The sequence below is a fragment of the Malaclemys terrapin genome, chromosome 3, assembly GCF_027887155.1.
Source record: "Malaclemys terrapin pileata isolate rMalTer1 chromosome 3, rMalTer1.hap1, whole genome shotgun sequence".
NCBI lineage: Eukaryota > Metazoa > Chordata > Testudines > Emydidae > Malaclemys > Malaclemys terrapin.
The window spans coordinates 102,055,821-102,069,206 of NC_071507.1; the positions used below are offsets into that span (position 1 = coordinate 102,055,821).

The following is a 13,386-nucleotide window of genomic DNA, read 5'->3' on the forward strand; positions in this document are numbered from 1 at the left end:
AATGTATAAATTTGTGGCAATACTGTATCTTGTTTAATTCTAACTGTGGTCTACAGCTCAAGGGGTGAAGATTTGATATGCAGTTGCATGATGAAAATTAGAACTAATTTAGACCAGGACACATTTTACTAACTTAAATTTAACTGTAAGATAATTTTCTCATAACTTTCACACAAACCCAAATCCTCTTCCTTCTGCGCACACTCTCCCTCATCCCAGTACCCAGAATCTACGTACTTTTGCCTCATCTCCCCCACAGTTGAAGAGTGCCCTTTGTCCATAATGGGTAGCCAAAAGAAATCTTACCTCTGCAGTAACGAAAAATCTGTTTGAAAAGAATTGGGAGAAGGGATCCTTCAAACGTACATAAAATGAATCTGTGATTCTGCAGCATGGTTTTCAATTATTCATACTATGAACAAACCATATCGCAAAATTTTCAGGCACTTATTAAGATAAAAGTATCAAAATGACAACTATTCATAACAAATGGCCAATCTCCACTTCCTACTGTGCATTCAAACACTATTTCCAATTTAACAGAGCTTTTCCAATTATATTTAACTCTGAAAGTCTAAACTGGGTGGAGGAGGGCAGATACCAAGTCAAGAAATTTTACACATCCTATTCTATTTGCTCTTAAAGGTATCCCATCTGAACCATCTTCTTCACCATTTCACTGCAGGTAACTTAGTGAGGCCTAATTAAGTTTGTGGGATTGAAAAGGAGGGAAAATGTTGTTGTAGCTATAAAGTAGTTTTCACGAGGAATAAGAAGGCATATTTACTTTGAATGGCATCTACCTTTACATGCCAAGAAGAGAAATTAAAGCGGAGGTGGTTATTCGCAGCAGCAGTGGTAAGCATAACTGGTATATTGTCAAAATGCACCTTCAATATTGCTCCATGAACTAGGTAAACCTTCCATTGCCACAAGTTAAAAATTCAAGTACAGGAAAGACTAAGAATTCACATCTAAGGAAATATTTGGGACTGGACATCCAAATTCTACCACTATACTTGTTGGTAGGCAAAACAGAAAAATACAGATTATATAAATGGATATATTATGGTGAACTGTCTGAAAGATCATGCAGTAGATATCCATCCTCTAACCAAATGACACAACGAATAAACATTAATTTTGATGGCAACTGACCACTACTCTGGGGCTTCATAGTCCATGAATTTCCCCAAAAGCACAGCTTTTTATAAGCAGGGAAAGAGCTGGAAATCTACTGCAAGGATAGAGTACAAATGTATAAACAGAGAGTAGGAATGTTTTGGCTATTTAGTTTTTGCTTCAAATTCCTTTTAGCTATCGAATAATATCATTTGATGCAAAACCATATTAAGTGCAGATACTAATAACTGGGTTAGAGGAAGCATTATGGCCAGCTATAGTCAGTTGCCTAATTTCTCCAGGTCGCTGACTGATGCTGAGACTCTTGTGCCGATTGAGAAGGAATGCCTCATGACAGTCTGGGCATGCAAAAAATGTCCAAATTTCTTGTTCAGATTAGATTCCTAACCTCACTTCTGACTGACTACAAACCTCTCATACCCCCTCATAAACAGCAAGTGCTTGCACTGTGAGCCAGTGAGATGTCAAAGACTCATTCTATCCTCGTTGAGGTACAATCTGCAGTGAGAACACATGCTTGCCAAGATTCTGTTGCCGATATTTTGTCTAGACATTTTCTGAATGTGACTGATGTGGGGACGTTGCAAATAGTTGAGGAAATTGAAACTTACAAAATAGTTCTGCAAGCCTTAAAGCCATCATACAATATAGTGCAAGTGTGCCTGAAAACATCCAAACTTTCCTCCTGGAGAAGAGTAGCCCCACTGGCTCTGATGGCATCTTATTTCCTGAAGTCAGGCCAGTTAACTCAGCAGAAATGAAGAAATGTATCCTTATATGAGACACCATTAGGCCCCTTGGACATTACTAAACGTCATCAACAAGTAAAGATCTGTCTGGTGGCTAGGAATTGGGAGACAAATCCAAGTGATTCAATTTCTTGACCAAACCAACGATCAGGGACACATACCCTATTTAAGAAACCATTAATATTTCTCTGCTGTCAGACTTGGAAAGTGGGCCATAGAGGGTGATCCTTATGAGCTAAGGCACAGAAGTACATGGCTGCAGTTGACTACTTTACTAGATATTTAAAAACCACACATTTACCTGATGCTCTTTGATCATGTCATGTATAGATGAAAGAATGCGTCTGCATGGTGGGAAAGTCCACTTGTTACAGTGGGCCATGATTTGTTGGGGAATAATTGTTATTTACTGACAAGTAATACTTTTGCTACATAAAAATAGCCTTCACCCACCTAAGGATGGTGCTGTGGTTAGGGCACTAGCTTAAGACTTGGAAGACGTGGGTTTAATTCCTTATTCTGCCATAGACTTCCTGTGTGACCTTAGGTAAGGCACTTAACCTCTCTATGCCTCTATTTCCCATCTGTAAAATGGGGATAATAATACTCTACCTCTCAGAGGTGTTGTGAGGATGAATACATTAAAGACTATGAAGTGCTTTGATATTCACTGATGAAAAGCTGTAAGAGGTAGGTATTATTTGTTGTTGTTGTTGTTTTTATTAGGCCAAGGATTAGATAATAATGGTAAGGCCAAGAGAGCCAGGAAAAGGGTGAAGCAAACCCAAAAACAAGACTGTCAGTTTTTAGCTTTAGTCAGTTACGGTCTGATCCAACTGCTATTAATGTAAATGGGAAAGACTCCAGTTTGACTTCAGTGGGCGTTGGATTAGGCCCTTATTAATCCATGTCACTGAGTGTAGCCCAGCATCCCAAAGGGAAAAATCTAAAACAAGTCAAATAGGATAACAGAAGAGCAAAATATGCATATAAATTGCACTTTGACAAAAGGAATGCTGTTAAGACATTTCCTGAGTTATATCCTGGTGTCTTGAGGGCAAACTCGGATAGTGATATAGGTTAGATAACATACATGCCAAACTTCTAGGTTTTACACAGCTATGACCAAGGTAAGTAAATTCTGGAAGAACAGAACATGTTTGCAGCTCATCCTAGATTCAAGAAATGGCTTTCTACAACTTATCACTCTAGAATCAGTGTTACCCAGAGACTTAGATTGTAAGCTCTTTAGAGAGGATCCTTCTGTGTTTGTACTCACCCTAGCACAATAGGGTCCGGTCCATGATTAGACCTTCTAGACACTACAGTAATACAACTAAATAATAATAAATAAGGACAATTCTGCTTCTGCTCTAGAGGAATTATAGACAGAACCAGCAATGCAGCCAGACTTGCCACATTGAGATCATTAGATAGCATCATCAATAACTGATTCCTTTTTAAACACTGTGATCAAAACTTACAGAGAATACCTGAATATTGGAGAAACTCTTATATCAATGCCAGATGGGGCAAAATAATATCCACTGTACTTCTCACTTTGTTTAATACTGTATGAAGTTAATTGCAAATGATTTAAGAAATAGCATTGCCAACATCTCAAAGTTTAAAAGAAGTGTGTGTGTGAGACATATAACTCAAATATCCTGGTTTAAATTCTATTGAGAATTCCTGATCTTATAAGTGTAAACTACTTTTTCAACAATACCATACTACAACAGCTTGAAAGTTCAGAAAGTGGGAAAGAATAAAATTTAAAATTAAATAAGCTCTAGCTTAATTTTAAAATATTAAAATTTTAAACAATATAAGCTTGTTAACTCTTTAATAGGAAAAGCCCAAAACAAAAACAGGTCTGCATTTGTAAAGTACAATGTAAAAATAGATCTTATTAGACATAGACAACTGTTTGGGCCGAGCCCACACCTGCCTAATGTCAAAACTAAGAATAAGTTTAGCCACCTCATGCACTGCAAACACCTGTAACTAGCACTTGGCCTTAAACACAAAAAATCTCTTCTTTAAATAGAAAAATGGAATAATTGCTCCTACCTGACCAGAAAAATCTAGTTTCATTCAGATTAATCTTAGTGTAACAGTGTCACAAAATCTTGCATCTGGCACCTGGACCCCAGCAAATCACATAGGTGTTAGGGTCTAAACCAAAAAATTCTACCATCTAAAAGACAGCACGCGTTATCAGCAGCTAGTGCAGTAGAAGTAGTTACACTTGTGCTCTATTTAGTTGGGAGAATTTGATTTGGAGCCCAAAAATTAATGGCATTGTGCTTGTACAGGTTTCTGCTGTGCTCTTGCATCAACTTTTATGGTAGCCTGGTAATGGTATAGTGTCTTGTCTAATTCTATCATCTAATGTGTGGATTCAGCAGGGAAATTACGGGTCCAGGTGCTGCATATGAGGTTTGCCATTGTATTGCACCTGGCTACATCAGGATCTGTTTTTTCTCCCTGCTGGACTAGGTGCATCAACATCTGTCTGCTTAGATAGTATGATTATGGAGTTCAGGGATACAATTTTTGGAGTCAACATGCTTGAAGTGCTGGATATGGGTTTTCCCAGTGGTCTTATGGCATGATAGTAAGATCTGGATCTTTGCGCTGAACTGCAAGGAGAAACAGTTCTTGTCTAATCCGACAGGTGCACTGGTGGGTTTGGAGGCAAAAACTAGCTGAATCTGGTTGCCAAATGTGTGGTTTGTGGCACTATTACCTCACCTGTGTTAGGCTCAAGATTATTCTGGTAGGCCAGGCGTGGCAAGCCATGTTCCTATTTTGGTAGTATGTTTTGTGGTTTTGGGGCCAGCATTATATTCTCCTCTATTTTGCTTTAGGAAAAGTATGTTTAACGTTTCTGTTGACACAAACATGGCTGCTGTGGCCCGTTTCAATAAAAACAATAAACAGGCCACAGGAGTTTGTTTGTTTTTTAAAAATCCATCCAGTATTGCTGGTGCTTTATTGCTTGACTAGCTCTTTTCAGTGTTACCCATTTAACGAGTCACAAAAGGACAAGTTCTTTTTTTCCCACCCACAAGGTCGCCTAATTATGATGCTCTCATGGGGAAGTGGGACTAGGGAGACCCATACACAAGGGCGCTAGAACATTACAGCCTGGCCAGTGACTCTCCTGCCAGAGCTCCCGGAGGCACATTCACGCCACTTACCAAGTGCACACACAGGAGGGAGCAGCTTAGCCTGGGACGCACCCGCAGGCTGGGGGGGCGAAGGTGAGGGCAACTTACCAGGTCTATGAATGTCAGAAATTTCCAGCTCCCTCCATAGGTCTGATGCGCTGGCATGTCAATGGCGTTGTAAGCGCACAGGATGGAGAAGTAGGAGAGGAGGATGGCGACTCTCAGCACCTGGCAGGGCACGAGCGCCATGTCGCCACTTTGCAAGCGGGGCCTGCAAACTGCAAGACAGCGGGGGCGCGCTTCCCGCGCGGGGCTGGCGCGGTAGCGCGCGGCGTTCTGCCCGGGGAGGAAGCGCGAGCGCGAGCGCGCGCGCGGGTGTCCCCTCGTTCTGTACGCGGGGGACGCGCCCGGCCCCGGGGAGAGCGGGCTCAGCCGGAGCTCGTCAGGCAAAAGGGTGCTTCCTGGAGCAAAGGTGGGCGGGGAGAGGAGGAGATGTTGGAGGAGGGGTTACCATGGCAATCTACTAAACCTGCCCTGAGCTGCTGCTGCTTCAGCGGAGAGACCCCTGGAGCAGGTGACCCCTTCGCCTCTGGGGCTGTGTGAGTGTGGCTTGTTGTATGTTCTTCTTGCCAGCGCTGCAAAAAGCGACCTGAAGAAATAAACATAGGCAGGGTCGTTGTCCTCTAAAGCCTTGCATTTTCACCCACGCTGCCACTGCACTTACGTGACCCCGGCTGACTACAGAGTCTGAGCGCCTGTTCACAAACGCTGGCGTACACCCATGCATACACCTGAGCACAGGCTTACATGAAATAGAGAAACTATGCTAGCATGTATGCACATATCTTCACACTCGTGCATGCACAAGCTTGTGTGTACATATACACACACACACACACGTGCACACATGCTCAAAGATACACAAGTGAACAAATGAATACACATTTTGATATGACAAATATGCTCACACACAGCTTGCTCTCACATCCACACATAAAGAAGAGTGGATGAGTGTTTGTGAATATGAGATGATGTACCCCTGTGTCCATGTAAAATAAATAATCATATTTTTAAATGCATGGTTGCATGCACTGCTTTTGGTTTTACGGAATGGTGATTATGAACCTCTTAGAAACTTAGATTTATTTTTCTTGTCTACAGATAAAATTTTAAAATATTAAATCATAATAAAATGGTGTTTTGCATATCTGCTTTTAGGACAACTGTAGTTCCATGCAGGCAATATTGCCTGAATGTTTTAAAGATTGCTTAGTTTGTTTTAGTCTAGGAGATTAGAGCACAATAGATGTATATATGTGATTCAATGGTGTAAAGAACCAATTACACCAGTTTTTTTTTTAAACTTAAGTCATTGTTTTATTAAACTTTTACACCAGTTTTGTTTTTAAACTTAAGTCATTGTTTTATTAAATATTTGGATCTCCTTCAGCGAGAAAAATATAAATTGCATACATTCCCAGTTTGCCTTCCAGTAAGTGCTGTGGGCTATCAGTTGCATCAGACTGTGGGCAGCAGATATTTTTTTAAGAGGTCAGATGACTAAGTTTTAGCCAACCAAATATGGGGTCAATTTATGAAAAGACAACATAGGCATTTCCTGTGGTCCATTTAAAACAGGTGTCCACTCCAAATAGTCTGTGAGTCACAGGGTACTTCTGTAGTGGGGGGCTTGAGGGAAAGGAGTGGGTAAATAATATTTTGTTCATAGTCCTGTTGCAGAGAATTGGAGTTGAACAGATGGACAAAAGATTAAACCTGCTAAAAATATAAGTGTGCTCTAAGTGCCTGATTGTGCCACTGAAGTCAATACTCTTCAGCTATCCTTCGATGCAAGGATGATGTCTGCCAAGGGGGTTCATTGGTGGGTTTTTAAGTGGCAGAGGAGCCCAATTCGTGCTCTGCAGATTATCCCACAGAAGTGAGAGGTGTAATCTTGGAGGAGACATAGTTGTTGGCTGGACTGTTGTGCCCTTTCTCTCCTCCTTTGTTGTTTCTCTGTCTCATGAGCACGTCTGTTCTCCTCAAAGTGAGCTGTGGCTTGGTGTATGGTGTGGCGCCACTGTGTTCTGTTCCACGCCGAGTCCTCCCAGTTTGTTGGGTTGATGCCTCCCTTTTTAAGGTGTACTTTCCGTATGTCTTTGAAGCACTTAATACTAGCTTTACCATTGACTTATGTAAATGTAATGCAGCATTGTATAACAGTCCCACACTTGTACTATATAGTAAGTAAGCTGTAGCTTTTAGGACCATTGCTGTATAGCAAGTAATCCTCTTTTTTTTTTTTTTTTTTAAAAGAGACCTCCAGATCCTAAATGTTTACTACCAGTAAGTAGACTTTTCACCTACGCTTCTATAAACCAAATTCTTGAAGGAAAGAAGTGCTAAAAGCGTGCTCGCTGTAAGCTCCTCAGAGCAGGGGTTCTGTCTCCATCTGTGTATTTTATTGCACCAAGCATTGTATCTGTACTTTAAAAAAATAATTAATAGTATTTTTATTATATATGATAATAATGAGATCTAAACAAAATGGCCTTGTATGGATTGATTTATTTTAACACTGTCACAGGGTAAGCTAGGCTTTTAAGGGGTTTGAGACCCAGCTCTGACCTGTGCCTTGGTTTCCCCTTCCCCACTCACATGCTTTGAGAAGGGTCAGGTTACTGCAGGCTAACAAGGAGGCTGCTATAAAAGAGGCATCTTTCCCTCTCTACAGGAAAGACTAGGGTTGAGACAATATCTGGGCCATGCTGGTCCAGAGAGGAGGTCTGGAATGACCTGGGAAAGAGATGGATGTTCAGGAGGAAAAGGCCTGTCAAGAGGCAGGACATAAAAAGACCCTGGGATAGGAGAATTAAGAGAATGACAATGCCTGCGGTAATAATGTGAGTTGAAGGTCTGGTATTGGTAACAGTCTTTGCTTAGGGACCACAGGAATTTCTGGAGGGGGTAGGAGAAAACCCCTTTCAACTCTTGTGTCAGCAATGGGGAGTCCAGTCCAGGGCAGACCCTAACTAAGAAAGGACTAGAGGCTGAGCTGAAGGTGGGCAGGCAGGGGTGGACAAAAAAGAGACTACTGAGGCTGGGGGAGGGCTGAAGAGGTTTTAGTATTTGGACTTCTCCCTCACCCTGAATGGGCAGGCCTCTAAATGAGTTTGAGTGGAAGAGTAAATATCAAATGAGTCTGCCAGCCCAGGAGGACTATTATTGAGGGAGGAAAACAGGCAGCAGCTGTGTCTGGGCAGGGTGAGATAAACTACTACTACTACAGACACCATATGTACAGACCTCCCTTTACAATCAATACTTGAACAAACAATAAGGACTTAGTGCTCTTTCCAGTTATACTAGTGGAAGGAAGCAGAGAATTGGTGTAGGGTTGGACATGGGTGGCCAACCTGAGTCTGAGAAGGAGCCAGAATTTACCAATGTACATTGCCAAAGAGCCACAGTAATACGTCAGCAGCCCCACATCAGCTCTGCCCCCGCCCACACTCTCAGCACCTCCTGCTCACCAGCAGCTCCTCCCCCTCCCTTCCTCCCTTCACCTCCAGATCAGCTGTTTCATGGTGTGGAGAGGGAGGAGCGAGGGCATAACAGGCTCAAGGGAGGGAGCGGGAAGGGCCTGTGGCAGAGCCAGGGGTTAAGCAGTGAGCCCCCCCCCCCCCCCCGGCACATTGGAAAGTTGGTGCCTGTAGCTCCAGCCCCAGAGTTGGTGCCTATACAATGAGCTGCATATTAACTTCTGAAGAGCGGCATGTGGGTCTGGAGCCACAGGTTGGCCACCCCTGGGTTAGGAGAAGCAATAGCTCTGTGACATGCTCCCTGCCCTTACAACAATCAGCGGAGGCTTCTTCATCATGCATCCTTGGTATTTGAGCTTTGCAGTGTGGGAAGGGATCGTCGGGGACCTGCCACTCTCTGTGACATGCTCTGTGGGGTCCTGGTAGATATTCTAGAGAATTAATGTAGCTTCAAGATCTCTGCCTGTACACTCCTTGAGAAGGGAGTTTGGCTCAGGAATGGACAGGGAAACCAATAGAAGCATGGCTTCAGCAAGTGCCATGCTGCGCTGGAAGTACAATAGGGGGGATTGATTTCATGCACAGAGGTCCTGGGATAGCAAGATTTACATACAGATTCTTGAGCTGTACAGGGTTTAGATCTCCTATCCCCTGCTTTCTTCATCGGCCCTCAAGCCCCTCCCCAATTAGCATGCAGCAAAACCTTTGAGAGTCTGACTTCCAAGTGTTTTCTATGGACTTTTCTCTTTTCAATCCAATAAAGATGAGTATTTTACTGGTTTCCCCTTTATCTTGCTGTATACCTGTAACTTACCAATGGTTAAAACACCTAAAATGTAAGTACCTTCTAACCAATGTGAAAATCATGAAAAGATACATATATACATGTAAAGTGTGATACATGGGGCTGGCCCTAGAATTTTGAGGGCCTGGTATATAATGTATTGTGCAGGGTCTCAACTGGATTCCCATGATTCACATACAGTGGCTCATCTGTATGTGGGAGAATTTGGCAGTTTGTTGGGTCATGTTTGTCATTCAGGGGATAGGGAAGGGATTTAGAAACTGGGGGAGGAGAGTCAGAAGGGTTGCTATTTCTGGCATGGGAGGAGGTTGATAGGTTCCATCTATTAGAAGAGTTGTCAAAAAGCTTGTCAACAACAGTAGGGAATGGTTGAGTGGGCCACAGATTATATGATATCCTGGATGATGCTAGGAAGGGGTGCTGCTACAGTGGGTCCTCCATGTTAAACGTGCAAGGCCCTCTGAGGCGGCGCACACAGCAATAATAATGTGAGCATGCAGTTTTACTATTTTGACAGTATCAAATGTAACTTCTTAGTCTCCCTGTTTTAATCTGTCTTTAGATGGCTTTAATAGAAGCACATTCTTGGTGGTGATTTTCTTTATAGGAGCATCCAGTGAATTTCTGGGCAATATTAGGAGTAGTGAAGGTAAAATACCCTCTTAAGTAGAATTTGGTGGTAGATGGTATTTGCATGCTGACTTGAGATTTGGGCAAGGGAGTTCCTTTTCTTTCTTTCTTTCTTTCTTTCTTTCTTTCTTTCTTTCTCTTTTTTTTTTTAAATTGTATTAGGGAACGGTGAGTCTAAATGGAAATGTATTATCTACAGGGTACTCTGCTACAAACAGTTGGCCTCCCTCATTGGGTAATACACAAACTGTTTGAATTCATAGGAAATTTATCAGAATTGTCTCATCACAATGTGTTCATGCTGATGCTCCTGATGATATTGCCATTTCTAGTGCCTGAGGCTGAGTGCATGTAATCTGCCAAAGCAAACTCTCTTGGAAAATGGCATACACTACACTTCAGTTCGACATGAGTGGAGGTGGGGAAAGGAGGATTTTCTTACAATGGACACAAAAAGGTGGTTGTTGGCCATATTAAAAGTGAAAAAGGCACTCAGAAAAAGCCTGCTTGTACCTGCTATAGTGAAGACAATTTTTAAAACTATTACATGTTAAATATACTTTATCTAATGACAAAATCCTGCTGTCTTTACTTGAGTAAGGGTAATGGGACTTTTTGCCTGATTAAAAAGTGCAGGATTTGTCCCAATGTCATCAGCAAAGCTGCTCACCTCATTCACCTAAATGAAACTTGACTTCAAAGTCTACTGTAATTGGGACCATTTAGATGCTAATATTAAGCATTAGATTGAATATAAAGAAGTTATCTTTCTCTTTACTTTTCTTAAAAGAAAACAAGAAAATGCACCCTGTAATGCTGTAAATGATTGCCCAAAGTGGGCGGCGGGGAGAGGGAGAAGGATGGCTATGCTGCTGCTATATGAAAGTTTAGTGTGTTTAATTTTTCTCTTCAGTATCTAAACACTTGGTTCACGTGATGCTGTTTACATATGCAATGACTGAGCATGTTACTGGTAATGTAATTAATGGATTTAAGACTGTCACTATCTGTCCCAAGAGCACAGATGTCAATCAAATATATTTTGCATTGGTACTGCACAATATAAATACACAGTAGCAATGGAGAAGGGATTAGAGGCAGAGACAACTCCTGTACTATTCAAAGAAAAGCCAAAATGGAAAAATATACAATAACAACATTTCCAGCGCTCAGGTTTCTGGTTAAGTTGGTTACATTTTCAAAATGTCTTTTAAAAAAAAAAAAAGGGCAACTGAAAACTAATAGCAGATTGCTGCTCACCCTCTGCCAGCTCCTGCTCTCTCAATAAGAGTGGCTGCCAAGCCACATCTCTTGCTTGTACCACCTGCCAGATAAAGGCAGCAGCAACAAGGGTCACTCCATCATCAGCTGGAAGCTGTTCTGTCTGCCTAGGTTTGTATATAGTGCTCATGACCGTGCATCTGTTACTCAACTCGCTGCTACTGTTGTGGCTGTTGCTTGTATCCCTTTCCTCCCTAACTGGTCCTGCTGTCTGATGTTTTTCTGTGCCAAGGCTCCCTGTCAATACTCTTTTGACACTGTGCCATGTGAGGAGATGGTTCTATAGGCTATTTGTCCCTGTTACTGAGGTTTCTCAATTCCTCTGATGCAGTATCTGGCCACACTTTGATCCATGTTCTGGGGGGCTAAAACATGTAAGAGCAAGAGACCTTTATGTTCCTTGAGTACCTCCCTTCTACTGCTTTCTACTGTTTCCTTCTTGCTGCTGCCTATACTGAATGACTAAGTCACTAGCTTCTTGACTCACTTATACTCTCCCCGCCTAACACTCTCATTCCTATACACACAAAGCCAGTCTACATAAGGGAGATGGGTGAGCACTTTGGTGTGAATATGCTCCTTTACTTGCCTGCCATCTATCTATAGTCACACAACTGAAAGCATCTCCTGAAACACTCTTGCAAACAAAAGCCATTCACACCATGTTCACAGAAAAGTGAAAAAGGAAACACATTCACACTGTGGGAGGAGGGATAGCTCAGTGGTTTGAGCATTGGCCTGCTTAAACCCAGGGTTGTGAGTTCAATCCTTGAAGGGGCCATTTAGGGATGTGGGACAAAAATCTGTCTGGGGATTGGGCCTACTTTGAGCAGGGGTTGGACTAGATGACCTCCTGAGGTCCCTTCCAGCCCTGATATTCTATGATTGAATTTTTTAATTGCAAGTTGGATTTAGCAAATATGTTCTTGAATAACTTTCTCCACTATTTGCTCAACTCTCTATATGCATGTGGTCTGATGATCAATTAATTGAACCTGATAGCAGTCCTGGAGTGGAACACTCTGTTCTTTCTCCTCGTCACGTAGCCTGCTAGGAATGACATGTGATTGTTAAGAATTTGTAAGTATGGTGGTGAATGGAATACCTGGAGACGAGAAGCAAGGGAAAATCAGAAGACTATGTCTAGGCTGATCTTCAGGTGAAAGCCAGCTATGCTAAAATTTTATATTCAGTTTCCCAGATAATTCCACCACAAATAAAAATGAATAAATTAACTTTTAATTAGTAATAACTAATAGATAACTCATCTACATATCTTTTTTAAAGAAATCCTCCCACCCTACTGGTTTATACTGAGGTCTATAACTTTCTCCTGGTTCCTGCATTATGAGCCTCACAGCTTGCTGGGCTGGGATAAAAGTAAAAATAAGTCCATAGTGTGAGACATTTACATAGCAATAATTTCTGTACATAACAAATGAAACATGAATAGTTCCTGCTTCCCCGGCAGTGTGTCTATTGCATAGTTTCTCTGGGTTGCAGAACAGGTTTCAGAAGGATAAAAATTGGTCCAGTAAAAGACTAATGAGTGACAGCGAAGAAAGGCTATTGATTAGTGCATTGAGCAAATGATTGGCAGACATGAGCGCCTGAGTTCACATGTCAACGCTACTTGCTCACTGCATGGACTTGGGCAAATCACTTTGTCTTAGTTTCGCCTTCTGTAAAAGGAACATAATCATACTTATCTCATAGGTTTATTTTGAGAATTACCTAATCTATCTAGGTAGTAGGTAACATTATTACAGGTGTTAAGGAAATGCTGCTTAACTAACACTGGTCTACAATTTTTGAGAAGTTGTCTGCTTCAGAGATAAAATGTGCTATTTATTCTGTATTTTGATGTGCTGAATTCAAATATGACAGTTAAAACAACTGATTGGCTACTGATGCCACAGGACCCTCTGTTGCTTTTTACAGATTCAGACTAACACGGCTACCCCTCTGATACTTGATTGGCTACCTTTTCTAAGATATTTAAGTTTTTACGTTTTATGTCTCTGTATATTGTGTAGATAGAGTTTTAATCATAAATTGTA

General features: G+C 41.7%; 2 protein-coding genes across 3 annotated transcripts in view; one reads left to right on the top strand and one right to left on the bottom strand.

Annotated features, from left to right (window-relative positions):
• Positions 1-5,453, bottom strand: part of AIG1 (androgen induced 1) — a 191,201-nt gene extending 185,748 nt beyond the window's left edge. Inside the window, exon 1 of one of the 2 annotated variants that reach the window (XM_054024453.1) lies at positions 5,177-5,453. In XM_054024453.1, the coding sequence (XP_053880428.1) occupies positions 5,177-5,317 (141 nt within the window). In that variant the 5' untranslated portion in view covers positions 5,318-5,453. The remainder of the gene's footprint in view (positions 1-5,176) is intronic. The other variant, XM_054024454.1, reaches the window with a different exon arrangement.
• Positions 5,454-5,473: 20 nt separating this feature from the next.
• The window catches only part of HIVEP2 (HIVEP zinc finger 2), a 202,410-nt gene continuing 194,497 nt past the window's right edge, over positions 5,474-13,386 (top strand). The window contains exon 1 of the mRNA XM_054024450.1: positions 5,474-5,540. The gene's annotated coding sequence lies outside the window, so the exon portion shown is untranslated. The remainder of the gene's footprint in view (positions 5,541-13,386) is intronic.